The sequence below is a fragment of the Cibotium barometz genome, chromosome 15, assembly GCF_041138505.1.
Source record: "Cibotium barometz isolate CiBa-2024 chromosome 15, ASM4113850v1, whole genome shotgun sequence".
Lineage (NCBI taxonomy): Eukaryota > Viridiplantae > Streptophyta > Polypodiopsida > Cyatheales > Cibotiaceae > Cibotium > Cibotium barometz.
Genome location: NC_141060.1, coordinates 33,888,492 through 33,903,042, shown reverse-complemented (window position 1 = coordinate 33,903,042; position 14,551 = coordinate 33,888,492). Strand labels below are relative to the sequence as shown.

The 14,551-nt window shown below is 49.0% G+C and overlaps 1 protein-coding gene across 2 annotated transcripts in view; it reads left to right on the top strand.

The window, feature by feature from the left end:
• Positions 1 to 14,551, top strand: part of LOC147631203 (uncharacterized) — a 133,826-nt gene that overhangs the window by 65,606 nt on the left and 53,669 nt on the right. For both annotated transcript variants that reach the window (XM_086809541.1, XM_086809542.1), the window contains exon 8: positions 13,757 to 13,975. In XM_086809541.1, the coding sequence (XP_086665667.1) occupies positions 13,757 to 13,975 (219 nt within the window). The remainder of the gene's footprint in view (positions 1 to 13,756; positions 13,976 to 14,551) is intronic.

Genomic DNA, 14,551 nt, shown 5'->3' with positions numbered 1-14,551 from the left:
TTATAAGAACAGAACTGTAAGACTCCGAGATGATACTGAGTAGAAAATACTGGAAAATACTGAAAAATGTATATCAGGTAGATCCATGTGTGCTGATCTGCTGAAGTGTTGCCCTCTCCTTAGATCAAGTATCTCCGCCATGGGGCTGCCTAGAATGGAGAGGTCGTAGAAGCAAGGTAGGCGCCTCCGATGCCGAGCAATAATGGCTCTGATCCGGCGATGGTGAGGATGCCGTGGTCGGGATTGGGGTGGGCATGGCCGACGAGCACGACATAAGATAACTGCTCTATCAGTGGTGACTCCATGGGAGCGTGGTGACTCCATGGGAGCGTGGTCGGTGCCCTGATGGCCCAATGGAGGAGGTATCAGGAGGTGTGTGGGCTGGGTTGCTGGTGCTGGTGCTAGTGCTGGTGTCGAAGAAATCTGTCAGGTCCTCTGTCTAGGTACATCATGGCTCGGCCTCTTGTCTGCCAAGAGGGTCTCTCTGTGTCTCCTGAGCTCAAGTAGAAACAATCCCAGGCATCTCTGATCCTCAAACTCCATGACCCTGCGTAAATCCACTTTCTAACAAGTGTCAGGCCACTTGTCTCACTTTGGTCCACTATCTTGCCACGTGTCCCAATCTAAGAGATGGGTCCTTCCATAAACTTTATCTCTAAAAATATCCCAACTGGTAGACATTTTGTCATAGGCACTTTGCCAACTCTTGGTATCTTCTCTATTCCAGATGTAATGACATGAACAGAATTTCCATCAGAGTCGGGCCAAAAATAGCAACTCTCCTAAATTTTAGGAGTGTGGTCCTTTGTATACTAGGATAATCCTCCATTCCCAAAGCTTGTACTTTCCAAATATTTAGACATCTTGGAGTCCAGCAAACCCCTTTTATACTGGGAAATGTCCAAGCTGGTGACACCAAGAGGTATAGATAGAGAGAGAAGGGGGAGAGAGAGAGAGAGAGAAGTATAGGGGTTTTACAGGGTACACCACACTGAGTAGGGAACATGCTTGCCCCCTTTTTCAGGAGTTTATTTCAAGAGCAATCCACGGGCTTTTCCAAGTCAGGATCAATACAACAAATGAATACGATATCAAACAAATATGTTGATGAGGAGGTCGGTGCTAGAGTCGACGTCGAGGCACAAGATCTTTGATGCTTGAGCTCACCACTAGGAAGACCCGGCCTAGTACCAATATCCAAGGTTTGAATCAAATCCGATGCTCTCAAGTACCCACAAGAGTCTCTACACCCAATTTGGACAAGAATCTCGAAAAAAAGGAAACACCAGGGTGGTGAATATGTTGCCCTGAATGGCAATCCCTCTTTCTGAGGTTTTTGAAGAAACTGGCGGCGACTTTGTCCCAGGCGGCGGTGACTGTGGTACCAGCTGGTGGCTGCTGCGCAGCTGTTACTCAGGGCAACGTTCCGAGGAGCTGGTGGTGTAGGCGCTGCAAGGCGGCAGTTGGCGGCACCTGGCGGAGCTACAGCTGATCTGGGTGCTACAAAGGTAGCGCAACTGGCGGCGAGTACAGGCAGTGCTGGCGGCGAATAGAGAGAGGTGCAATTGGTGGGACTTGGTGGCACAAGGCAGTGGCTGGTGGTGGTGCAGTGGCGGTGACTTCCCAAAGGTGGCGGCGCACGACTGCAGGGGTAGTGCACAGTGGAGATGATGGAGAGGGGCGGAGAGAAAAATGACAAAGGTGATGATGATGATGCTCTTTCTCTCCCCAAGGTGGTTCTCCATGAGTTCTTCTCTCTCTTCTAGAGGGTACAAGCTTCTTATATACTTGAAGGGGTCCCTGCTTTTTGCCATGCCTTGCTTTTTCTTTGTCTTTCTGCTTTTACTTTGTCTTTCTACTTTTGCTTTTCTCTTTTAAATAATTTAATAATAGTAAAAATAGCCAAAGTTCGTGATTTGTGCTTTTGTAGCTTCACGGGCTTGCTTTTTGGTCTTGGAGTTGCTTTTTGGAAAAGCGGCTTTTAGCGTTTTGATCTAGTTTGATGTCCTCTTTCTAATGGTGCCCTCAGCTCTTGGTCAACATAGTTTGACTTTTTTTTGCTTTTTCTTGCTTTTTGAGCAAGACTGGTGTTTTTTCCTATTTCAACTTTTAGGAACCCTGTTCCCATGTGTCCATCAACCTGTCCACGTGTCCAGGCATGAGTTCCATCATGTGAAAAAGAGCTTGGAGGGCCAAATAGTTACCGATATACAAGATTGTACCCTCATGTGGGCTGTTTTGGCAAGAAAGCTAATTGATTTCTCTGCCAGGATGTACAGGGAGGCAAGTAGAAGAGGAGTTCCATGCATGGATTTGCAAGCAACAAGGGACAAAGAAACAGCACCCTTGGTGGGTGCGGACCACCTTTGAAGCACATAAAAGCTACACCTTTTTCCTTTTTGATGTTCCCATAGGCCTACAAGATAAGCGGGTCCCCACATCTAACCCTAATCCGGGCTAATCCACATCCCTAGCCCTAACCCTAGCTTGTTGGGACATCACAATGTGGTACCAAAAATCTCGGAGCAAAACGACCATAGATACTCGGGGAATGTGATACATGCACCATGATCGACCATAGAGTTGCAATATCCCTTGCTTGTGCAGTGGCCTCTCCATGGTGGCAGAGTATAGCCTGGATTCCTAGTTGGGGGGGTGTCTGCCTCACAAAAGGGATCATGCTCTCTCACTAATGATGCGTCGGCGGGTGCATGGGGCCAAAGGATCCTGAAGGATTTTGTGAGCAGGTTGGGTGTGGTCTCTGATCTCTATGTTCCCTTGGACCCTCTAAAGCCTGGATGGTACTCTTTGTCATGGGCGAATGCAATGTCTATGATATGAAGTTTGTAATGGATGCCAGTTTTGACCCCCTAGGTGCTGTTTGAGCTCCAGTAGGTACAAACCCAGACATTTTTGGTCATCATAATGCATAACACATGAGAGGGCCAAATCCATTTTGGAAGAGACAATGAAATCTCCCCCAAATCTGATAGTAATCTGGGCATCTGAACATGTAATGAGATAGAAAGAAAGAAAGCAGAAAGTTATATTAATGTCTACGGAAGACCCCAAGGGTCTATGAGACCATAAAAGGAGACGGGGGAATAAGAAGAATTAACATCTTGCAAAAGACCCAACAGGTCTATGAAACCATAAAGGAGAAGGGGGAAGAAGAATTAACATCTTGCAAAAGACCCAACGGGTCTATGAGACAAAAGGTGTCAAAAGATGTGTGGTAGGAGTCCGACGAGGTAGCAGCTACAGCTACAGATGCTCGGGCGAGGATCTCATCAATCTGGGGCTGGTGAGCCTGAGGTGCACGAGGTCCAAGAGGGCGAGGTCGTCTTTCTCTCCGAACTGCGGTGGCACGAGGCATTTACCATTTTATACCCCCAGTATGGTACAGGATAGAGCATATCATGATTGTATACTCCATGCATATAGCTTTGCATTCTCCTAGTAGTAGAGCTCCATCCCCTCCCCCACTCATTGTACTTATTGCACACCCAGATTCAGCTTTTTAGTTCAGTACTTTTTCATTTTGTTGGGATGAGAGAGGATACCCCATACAGGTACACCGATTTGTCTCATAGGCCGAGTTCGGTCTTTTGGAAGACGTTAATAAAATCTTTCTTTCTTTCTTCCTTTCTAACCCTCTAACTCTCTCTAAGGAGAGGGCAACACTTCAACTGATCAGCATACATGGATCTACCTCATATACATTTTTCAGTATTTTCCAGTATTTTCTACTCAGTATCATCTCGGAGTCTTACAGTTCTGTTCTTATAACTGTAGGACAATGAGTTAATTGTACTTTTTAGTCTCATTTAGTTGTTCTCTTTGATGAGATACCAACTTCAGATGTACTCTCAGTTTTGGTCTCATAGGCCACTATGGCCTCTTAGAGACGTTAATATATCATTTCATTTCATTTCTCAGCACTAGCACCAACAGCAACTAGCAACAGCAACTTGCAACTAGCACCAGCAACCCTGCCCACACACCTCCTGATACCTCCTCCATCTGGCCATCAGGGCACCAGCCACGCTCCCAGGGAGTCACCACTGATAGAGCAGTCATCTTATGTCGTGCTCGTTGGCCACGCCCACCAGGATCCCAACCACGGCATCCGCACCATCGCCAGATCAGAGCCATTATTGCTCGGCATCAGAGGCGCCTACCTCGCTTCTACAACCTCTCCATTCTAGACAGCCCCATGGCGGAGATATTTGACTTGAGGAGAGGGCAGCACTTCAACTAATCAGCATACATGGATCTACTTGATATACATTTTCCAATATTTTCTACTCAGTATCATCTAGGAGTCTTACTTACGGTTCTTATAACTGTAAGACAATCAGTTTATTGTACTTTTCAGTTTCATTTAGTTGTTCTGTTTGATGAGATACCAACTTCAGATGTACTCTCAGTTTTGGTCTCATAGGCCATTATGGCCTCTTAGAGACGTTAATATATCATTTCATTTCTCTCTCTCTTTCTCTCTCTCCATGGGCAGCCGGGTGGAGGTAGCAATGTCATATGTCTACTTGGGGGTCACCTTCACGAGCTCTGGAAGATGCTTCTCCATGAGACAAGCATCACAAGATCGTGATGGGGGGATACGCTGCACTTGCCCTCCTACAGAGACAAGTGTCACCAACACACTACCAGGAGCCCAAGACTAGGGGCTGGCTTTTTGACACACTAGTGACTCTGCGGCCAAGATGTATGCATCCCCAATCTGGGTACCGGGCTTATCAGCAGCAGATTGGCAGCGCATAGAGCGTCCACAGATTTTGATGCTATCCAGATTGATATGCAGCAAACCATATGTCCCTCACCATATCATTTGAGCAGAGTTTGCTACAGCACCTATGGTAGTAGAGGCCTTATTCCAAACTGTCACGTGCATACAAAGGATAATAGCCATGGATTCGTCACGATTACCATACCTGGCACTACAGTCTTCTCAGGTGATAGCGAAGAAAGGAGTGCATCCATTCTGGTATGCTTCTGTCCTCACATGGTTCACTACACACCACACACGGACTACAGATGAGCCGACTACCCCCATTTCAGCATGACCCAGACTCCCCCTACACCAGGCTCTCACACGTGGACAGGAACCGGGTAATTCTATAAGACTTCCTGCAGTTACACATTCGAGATACATGGATTACCCCAGGGCAGCCATATCACCCAAGATGCAGTACTACAGTGACCATTTTCTGAGGCTTACAGAGGATGGATTCATACAGAGGCCAGGGTGCCCGGATGTTTTCATGTCACATACCATGAGGATAACACTTGGTCAGCTCACGGTCGCATCCCATAGGCTGGAGATTGAGGTTGGCAAAGTAGCAGGGATCCCTAGAGAGAGGAGACTCTAAAATTGTGCCATGGAGTAGAGTCTATGGAGAATTATATTTGTCGATGCCCGGTGTATTATGAGATGGAGGGAAGATTCCACTGCCTATTTAGAGAGGGGTTTGGGCCACTATCTCAAGTTATGGGGTATCCAAATCAGCATTGTCTTGGACTCTTCTTGTTGGAGATCCAACGACACAGAGTAACTATTCAGAGATCCTCGACCCCGGCACCCATCTCAGTCTACCATCACCAGTTTTTTCTGACCATCACACTCGGACAGATGAGGCCACCACAGTACTAAAGAGGGGCCCACCATCTCGCCCCTCGACTGGAGTTACCCTGCTGTATATGCTCTGCATCTGCATACATAATGCTCCTCACTCTCCACCTCCTCTCTGCACAATCTGCATACCCTCTCCTCTCGAGGGATCCGTGTTGCTCTGCCAGTCTCGATCTCCAATCGATGTGATGAAACTCTAAGCTGACCAATAGCCACTTGGGAGCCGTGTGGTAAAAAACCCTCCATGTATCTAGGCCTCTCTATAAATCCATCATCAGTGATACTCATGAAGTGATCTCTGTAGTATAGCATCTTCGGTGGAAGAGGCTGTGTAGGCGATATCCATGTCTCTCGTGTATAGAGCTGCCATAGGTCCTGTCTCAATACTCTGTTCCTCTCACTATGAGAGAGACGGATATGTGGTGCATCCGTGTCATACTAGAATGGTGATAGATGATCCATGTCTAGGCCATGCTGTGAGAACCAATGTGCATACCATGATTCTCTGTCTCCTGCCTCAGCCAGCTATCTAGATGCCTCAAAAGCTCTGTAGTATGACAATCTATCCTGTGGCATCTCTCTGAATTTGTCTAGTAGGCATATAGTCTGGAATATGGCCTCTACCATCATAGGAGGCGCAGCAAACTCTGCTCGGATAATGTCATGAGGTACTGACGGTTTGCTGTGTATCATGCGTGCCATCATGAGGGCCTGTGGTCTCTCCATATGTGTCCACCAATGAGTAGCAAGGCCTGGCGCCCATACCGCTGCTCCATACATCAGTGCCGGTGTGACTAATGTGTCAAATAGCCACCCGTTTGTCCGGGGCTCCAGAAAATGCGCCTGGTGGCACTGTCTCTCTAGCATAGCCAATGCTGCATATCCCCGTGTCAATCTAGCTCTGGCTGCTGAACCCATGGTGAAGCGTGTGGCTGCTGCAGAGAAGGTAACCCCTAGGTACACGTATGATGTCACCACCTCCACTTGGCGTCCTGCGAGAGAATGTCAGCTGACTCCTGCCCTGTCTCGATGTATGAAAGACCATAACCTTGGTTTTCCCAAGGTTCATAGTAAGACCCCTCTGTGTGTAGAAATCATCGAGTGCATGTAGATGCTCCTGTAGACCTCTTGGAGACTCAGACACTTATACAATATCATCAGCATAAAGCAACTCCCCGTGTAATGAAGTCAGCCACCTCATCAATGTATAACCCAAATAGCGTGGGGGAAAGTGGGCATCCTTGCTTCACACCAATGGTGCTAGCAAGAGTCTCGGACATACCTCCTGGACATCTGACTCGCCCAAAAACCTGCTCATATAATGCATAGATGCCCCATGTCATATCTGCTAGTATGCCAAGAGAGTGCAGGCGCTGAAAGAGCCTCTCTCGTGGTACTGTGTCAAATGCCTTGTGGAAATCCAGAAAGCAGCAATAGAGCTTTCTCTTCCTCACTCTGGCCTGATCAATCATACATCTCAAAGTGAATACATGGTTAGTGGTAGAGAAAGCTCTCCTGAAGGCTGCCTGCCGTGATGAGCGTAAACCTGCTCGCTCAGCATATAAGCTAAGCTCTTGCTCCAACACTGCACCATAGAGTTTGGCCAACACGTGGCCAACCATAACCCTCCTGTAGTTGCTCGGATCGAGCATATCCCCTGTTTTGTGAATCGGCACAATGGTGTGCATCGTCCACTCCGCAGGCAAACCCTCTGCTAGTGCCCTGTTAAACAGGTGTGCAAGAAAAGGAGCCAAAGAATCTACTGCATATATGAGATGCTCACCCTGCAGGACCATATGGTCGGCGGCCCGTCTATGTTGTAGGCGGCAGATAGCTTCCTTTACCATCGAGTGGGTAAAGAAGCTAGCTGTGGTAGGTCGAGGCTCCTTTGGCTGAGGTATAGGTGGGAGCTCCCTCTAAACCTCGTAGTATGACCCTCTTCCTCATGAAGGTGACCCTCTCCGTCTCTCCTGCAAATTGTAGGATGAGGGCTCGCTTGCGTGTTGAGTCTTTCCCGGCTCTCCATGCTTTGGTGAAGGGGAGAGGGTCCTCTTCCCTGTAGCCGAGCTTTATGCATAGAAGCTGTCCATCTTTCTCGGGAGTGGAGTAGGGTGTCTCGGCTATACCTGTGACTCGAATGTTGAGGCGGCGGGCATGCCTCACCTTCTCCTCCTCAATGGTGGTGTGAATGATTTGGTGTTCTTCCCTTTTAGTCTCCTCCCTCACTTCTTTACGGATGTTCTTCTTCACCACCTCAACCCATCCTGACTGCTTGGCTTCGAGTTTTCCCTCCATGTCCTTTGTGATCTCCTTGGAGATCTCTTCTTTGATGGCCGTGAGAGTGTTGTCATTGATCTCCCCTTCTTCCTTCTCAGTATTACCAGTTCCACTTTCAATGCACTCACCTCCTCCTTGAGTGCCGTGTTCTCTTGTTCAAGGTCCGTGACCCGTGCTTCAAGGGCCATGATGTGCCGGTGTAGTTTGTTCTCCACCTCATTGAGGTTGGAATGGGATGTCTTCTTGTTCTCCTTGATTAGTGCCTTCATTGCCGTCTCGAGGGCCTCGAGTTTCTCTTGGAGACTTGGGGCCATTCCTCCAGATTACTTTGCAGTCCTTCCCACAGGCAGGGAGGAGAGAGAGAGAGAGAGAGAGAGAGAGAGAGAGAGAGAGAGAGAGAGAGAGTTATGTTGCTGCCTTGGGGGCCTCAGCAAGGGTGTGTGGGGAAAGGGGGCCACTGAGCCTAGCGGAGAGGGAGGCGAGCCAGCATAGCGAGGCGGCCACTGAGCCTAGCGGAGAGGGAGGCGAGCCAGCATAGCGAGGCGGCGGCGAACAGTGAAGCGAATCAGCGAGGCGGAATCACAGGGCCTACCGGAGAGGGAGGCGGGCCAGCATAGCGAGGCGGCGGCGAACAATGAAGCGAATGAGAGAGAGAGAGAGAGAGAGAGAGAGAGATATTAACATCTACGAGAGGCCAAAGTCCGCCTATGAGACAAAAAATAATACAACTGTGTTCTTCCGTTCATCGGAAGAAAAGAAAAAAAAAGAAAGAAAAGGAAAAGAAAGAAAAGAAAAAGTGTGCATGTGTCTGGATACAACTGTGAATCATCATGGATCGTTGGACCCCATATACAAACAACATAAAGGGGGGTGGGGATGTGGATGGAGTGCTAAGGCAAGATGCATCTCTATATGCTAAAGGGGTAGTACAAGCATGCTGTGCAGATCTATGTCTAACTCCATCCAGTGCCATAAGAGGGATATAAGATATCATACATCGCGGATGCTGAGGTTGTGAGTGGCGTGAACATGTACCCTGAGTCTGAATGAAAGCGAGCTAGCCTCTCCTGTGTCTCCATCTGGTGTCTGATCCAGATAGCTGCTATCTCTCGGTGACGGATTCTGTCTAGGTCTCCTCCTGGCTCTCAATTCCTCTGCTCTCTGTGCGGTCACCCCCCGTGGTACATCAGCTGGCACTGGCATAGCTCTCTTGAAGAAATCTGAGCTGGGACTCTCTCCCACCCCTAGTGGGAGCAGGTGTCTGGAGGAGTCTCTCTCGAGAACTATGAAGCTCTGGTAGTCGTCTGCCAAGCTGTCACTGGTCCGAGACCTCCATCAACTGATGTAGTGAAGAGTGCTCCTCAAACAATCCTGCATATCTATCTGTGACCCCCTGGTGGGCTCTACATCTACATACAAAGTGATCCTCAGTCTCCACCTCCTCGCGGCACAATCTGCATATCCGCTCGGCTCTGGGAACCCGTGCCGCTCTCCGAGCCTCTATCTCTAGCTGATGTGATGAGACTCGTAGCTGTCCAATAGCAACGCGAGAGCTGTGTGGCGTGTATACATCCATATACCGTGGTTGCTGTATAAACCCATCCCCTGAGATGCTCATAAAGTGGTCTCAGTAATACAGCATCTTCGGTGGTAGTGGGCTCTCTGGTGCTGTCCATGTCTCCTGTATGTAGCGCTGGTGCTGTCCATGTCTCCTGTATGTAGCGCTGCCATATGTCCTGTCTCATCACTCTGTTCCTCTCATTGAGAGAGAGGTAACCCCGTGGAGCAGACTGATCATACTGAAAAGGTGGGAACCGCTCAATGTCTATCCCATGATGTGAGAACCACTATAGCATCTGTGCATACCAAGATCCGGTGTGTCCAACCTCGGCCAGCTGTCTGGATGCCTCAAAAGCTCGACGGGATAATCTCTCCGTGGGCATCTCCCTCATCTTGTGTATAAAGGAGATCGTCTGGAACAATGCCTCCACTGCCCTCCACTGCCATAGGTGGTGCAACAAACTCAGCTCGAACAATGTCGTGCGGGACGGATGGTTTGCTCAGTATCATCCTCGAGAGCATCAAGATCTATGGTCTCTCGAGCTGTACCCATGTGGAGGCTGCAAGTCCTGGTGCCCAAACCGTTGCTGCATACATCAAGGCTCGTGTCACTAATGTATCAAAGAGCCACCCCTTCGTGCGGGGTTCCTGAAAATGTGCCCGATGACACTGACGCTCAAGGCCAGCAAGAGCTGCATACCCCCGGGTCACTCTGTCTCGGACTGCCTGAGCCATGGAGAAGCGTCCAGCTGAGCTAGTAAATGTGATGCCAAGGTAAACATAAGAGCTCACCACCTCGACCCGCCCTCCTGCTAATGTGAGAGTAGTGTGGTTCCTGTTGCGGGTGAGGTGTGGAAGATCATAACCTTGGTTTTCCCAAGGTTCACTGTGAGACCCTGCTGTGCGCAGAAGTCATCAAGAGCCACAAGGTGTCTTTGAAGCCCAACCTGCGTGTCGGATACCAAGACGATGTCATCAGCATAAAGCATAACATGGACAGTAATACCTGATAGCTCAACCCCAGAGCCTCCTCCCTGTGTGATGTAGTCGACCACCTCATCAATATAGAGCCCAAAGAGCGTGGGGGAGAGTGGGCACCCCTGCTTCACACCAATGGTGCTAGCAATTGTGTCGGACAAGCCTCCTGGGCATGAGGCTCTCCCAAAGACCTGCTCATATAGCATGTATATGCCCCACATCATGTCTGAGGGTATGCCTAGTGTCTGTAGTCGCCGAAAGAGGCGCTCTCTGGGCACAGTATCAAATGCATTGCGGAAATCCACAAAGCAACAGTAGAGCCGTTGTCTCCGTGCCTTGGCCTGATCAATCAGGCACCTCAATGTAAAAATGTGGTCGATGGTCGAGAAGGCTCGTGGGAAGCCTGCCTGGCCTGCTGCTCTCAATCCCCCATCCTCTGCATGAGTGCTCAGCTCTGCCTCCAAAACTGCCCCGTATAGTTTGGCCAATATATGGCCAATCATGATGGTCGTGTAGTTCTTGGGGTCTAGTACATCTCCCGCTTTATGGATCGGCACAAAAGTGTGCATCGTCCACTCAGCCGGAAACCCCTCTGACAGAGCTCTGTTGAAGAGATGAGCAAGAAATGGTGCCAATGTATCAATAGCATAGATGAGATGCTCTCCCTGTAATCCTGTATGATCTGTCGCGCGCGGCTTATGGCGGATGAGATTATGGATCCTCCTGCCTGCCTGTCTCTGGGTGATCTCCCCGCGAGCCCTCTGCACTCGGAGACTGCGGTAAAGGTTTCTGCACTCATCATCATACCATCGGTTCTGGGGCATGCTCCCAGATGTAGGTGGCTGTCCTGTCTGTATGTGGTATGGGAAACTCCTCGCGGCTGCGGAGTGCAGTACATGTGAGAGCTGGGAGGTGAGCATAGCCATGGGTGCCGATGGGTCTAAGGCAAATAGTTGATCATGAACATGATAGTCATACACATCGGCTAGGTCCTGAGTGAAGTGGAAAATAGTGCGTGGTGGCTGTATGATGGGTGGGTGGGTCTCCAGTAAGCTCCTAAAAGTGAGGGATAGATATGTATGATCCGCCCCAATGGGGCATGGTGGTACGGTAAAGTGAAAACCATATCTGCTGCCTCTCGGGATCCCATCACATAGTCCACTGTACTGCTGCCACTCTCCACTGGAAAGCAAGTCAACCCACTTGAATCTGGCCACTGAGTCATCCCGTTATAAATAACGAGATGGTGTCGGGCCCCAAGCTCCAGCAAATGTTGCCCATATCCAGTGCTGTCAGCTCCTCCGTCAGCGGAGATCCGAGTGGTTCCTGTATCCTCTGTAGCTAGCGGCTCAAGTCTCAAGGCATCCTTAAAGTCATAGATCTCGCACTGTCTGCTCTGAGTCCGTGCATTGAAGTCCCCCATCAAGAAGACTTCTCCCAGTGTCGAATAGTGTAAGATCTCCTCAGATAAGACAGAGTATGGAGACTCACTAGCCTCTCCTCCACCCGGCTCCTTGGTGGTGGCAAACCGCGACCCCTTCGGAGGAAAGTAGCAAAGGGCAATATAAATCTATCTGGTCTCCGAGAGGCGTAAGCTAATCCACATGTATCTCACCTCCGAGTCTCGTGCTACGACTCGAACATGCTCATGTAACCCATGTCGGAAAAGCACTGCAATACCTCCTGAACCTCGTGAGGTGGCCTGTCTCATCCCGCGTAGCATCAGCTCAAAGTAGATGGTATACCACTCTCCAAAATATCAAGCCTGGGGCTAATGAGTATGGCCGAGAGGTCTCCCTCAACTGTGTCACGTGGAACGGTAGCTCGATGCCGGTGGAGCATGTCCTGGATCTGGAGCTGATGAGGTGATCGTGACCGAACGGCCGAGGGCATTAGGCCCGCTGGAGTGCGGAGGCTCTGTCCAAGGTAACTCCTTTCTTGGGGGGGGGGGGGGGGGGGGGGGGTCCGGAACAGCTTGTGGAGGGTCCACAAGATCCACTATATCAGTGTCCTCCACCTCCTAGGTCCGGAAGAAACTGGTGATGGTTGGCTGGTGAGGGAGGGGGCGGGGTGGCTGCGGCTGAAGCTCTCTCAAGAAGGTGTGCCTGTGTTTGCGGAGCTCAAGCAGGAAGAGGCCTAGGCAATGTTGTTCCTGGAAGTCAATGATCCTGGAGAGTGGACCAAATCCCTCACGAAATAGACAGTGAAACCCCCGCGGATCTCATAGTATATTGGCCAGCGGCATATGTTATGCTCCTCTGTCTGAACCTCTGTGTGGCATAATCGGCAGATCCTCTCCTCTCTGGGTCTCTGTATGAGCTTCCCAGCTCTGAAGATGCGCTCAGCTCTACCTGTCTCCACTCTGAGGTGGTGGGATGAAACCCGTATCCGGCCAATCGCAATCTGCACACACAAGTAACCTAACCTAGTCAAATAAATGTACAACTAATCGTTTTAAAGTCAAAATGGTGATCAAACTGTTATCTCAGCCCAAGTTGCAGGAGAATGCTGCTGTTCGGATGCAAACTCTGGCTGCAGGTGTTCCTTCCCTGCTTTTCCAATCCCCTGGCTGCTGCTTGATGAAGAGTTCAAGATGCAGAACACTTAAATTATGTGGGGGGCTGGGGTGCCTATTTTTACGCTGAATCCCCAGTTGTCCATGCGGGCTGGCGGCTAGTGAATATTAAGATTGTGGCTGGTCAATTAACTTACAGCCCCAATTGAACCTTATACTCAACTTAATTTTGATGGATTATGTGGGGGGCTGGGATTCCTATTTTTATGCTGAATCGATGGTCTGGATCTGTTAATGAGTCCATCAACTGCTTTCCTTGTGTTCTCTGGGAATATGTATATGGAGCTCTGGATGCAGTTTTGTGATGCACCTGCAGGCTAGACGGGCTACCCACGTAGAGGTAGAAAGGTCTGGCAAGGAGCTGGCTGGGCAGACAACGGTCAATTATCATTACAGCCCGAATTGAACCTTATACCCGACTTCATATCTAAGGGCGCCCAAACCTGGCCATCCCGAGTCTGCTGTCCAGCCTGTCTGAACATAAACCAAACTCCCGAGCGCATGGGAAATAAGGACAAGGGAATACACCAATCTCTTATTAGAAGTTCACAACCTTGTTGGCTGTAGCAGTAGCAGTAGCAGCATTGATGTCTAGACTCATAAAGTCAAAAATTTCCTTTTTCAAACATATTTCAAAGTTTTTCGTTGTGCGATGCAAGCACACCTATATGCATAGAACTTGAACATGTGTTGTACTTGCGTATGATTTTAAACAGGGGTTCTCTACAGGGTTGCCAGAAAGACTCCAAGTGGCATTGTTGAGGACCCTTCCAGGGTTAGAACAGTGTATTATGCTAAGGCCAACATATGCCGTGGAATATGACTATTTACCTGCTCATCAATGTCACAGAACTTTAATGACGAAGAAAATCGAAGGCTTGTTTTTTAGCGGTCAGATAAATGGAACCACAGGCTATGAGGAAGCTGCAGCCCAGGTACGGCCTCTTCCTAATATAGGTGTTTGATCTTTTGCACTGTCGAAAATCCAACAGGCAGTTCACTTGGATTAGATAGAAGTCATATTTTTTGTTTATATTTATATGGATTATAGACAATATGTAGCTTAATGTGCTGTATGACAATTAAGTTGAACAGTCATGCCATTAGAATGATGCACTCCTGGTTGTCCTTAACTTTGTCTTCTCTTGGTTGCAAGATAGCCCCGATTATTTTTTGACGTTTGCTTGCATTGTCATGCTATCATGGGGCTGTTTGTGAGAGGAGTGTCCTGCAGCCCTGCATTCCACCCATAGACTATACATTGGTGGCATCTGTATGTGAATTCATTATGGATGCTGCATGCCCTGCTTCCATACTGGACCTGTTTACATGAAGACTTCTCTTGCGACTGGCTAGTCACTGAAACTGTTGATCTACTGAAGCCTACACTTATACAATGTTGTCCATCAAGGATGCCCCTGTGTGGACCTAACAATAGCCTGCTCTGGCCATTAATATCTCATTGATGCCAATGCTACAAAACCTTGGCTTCTAAGGCAAGCATCTGCTAT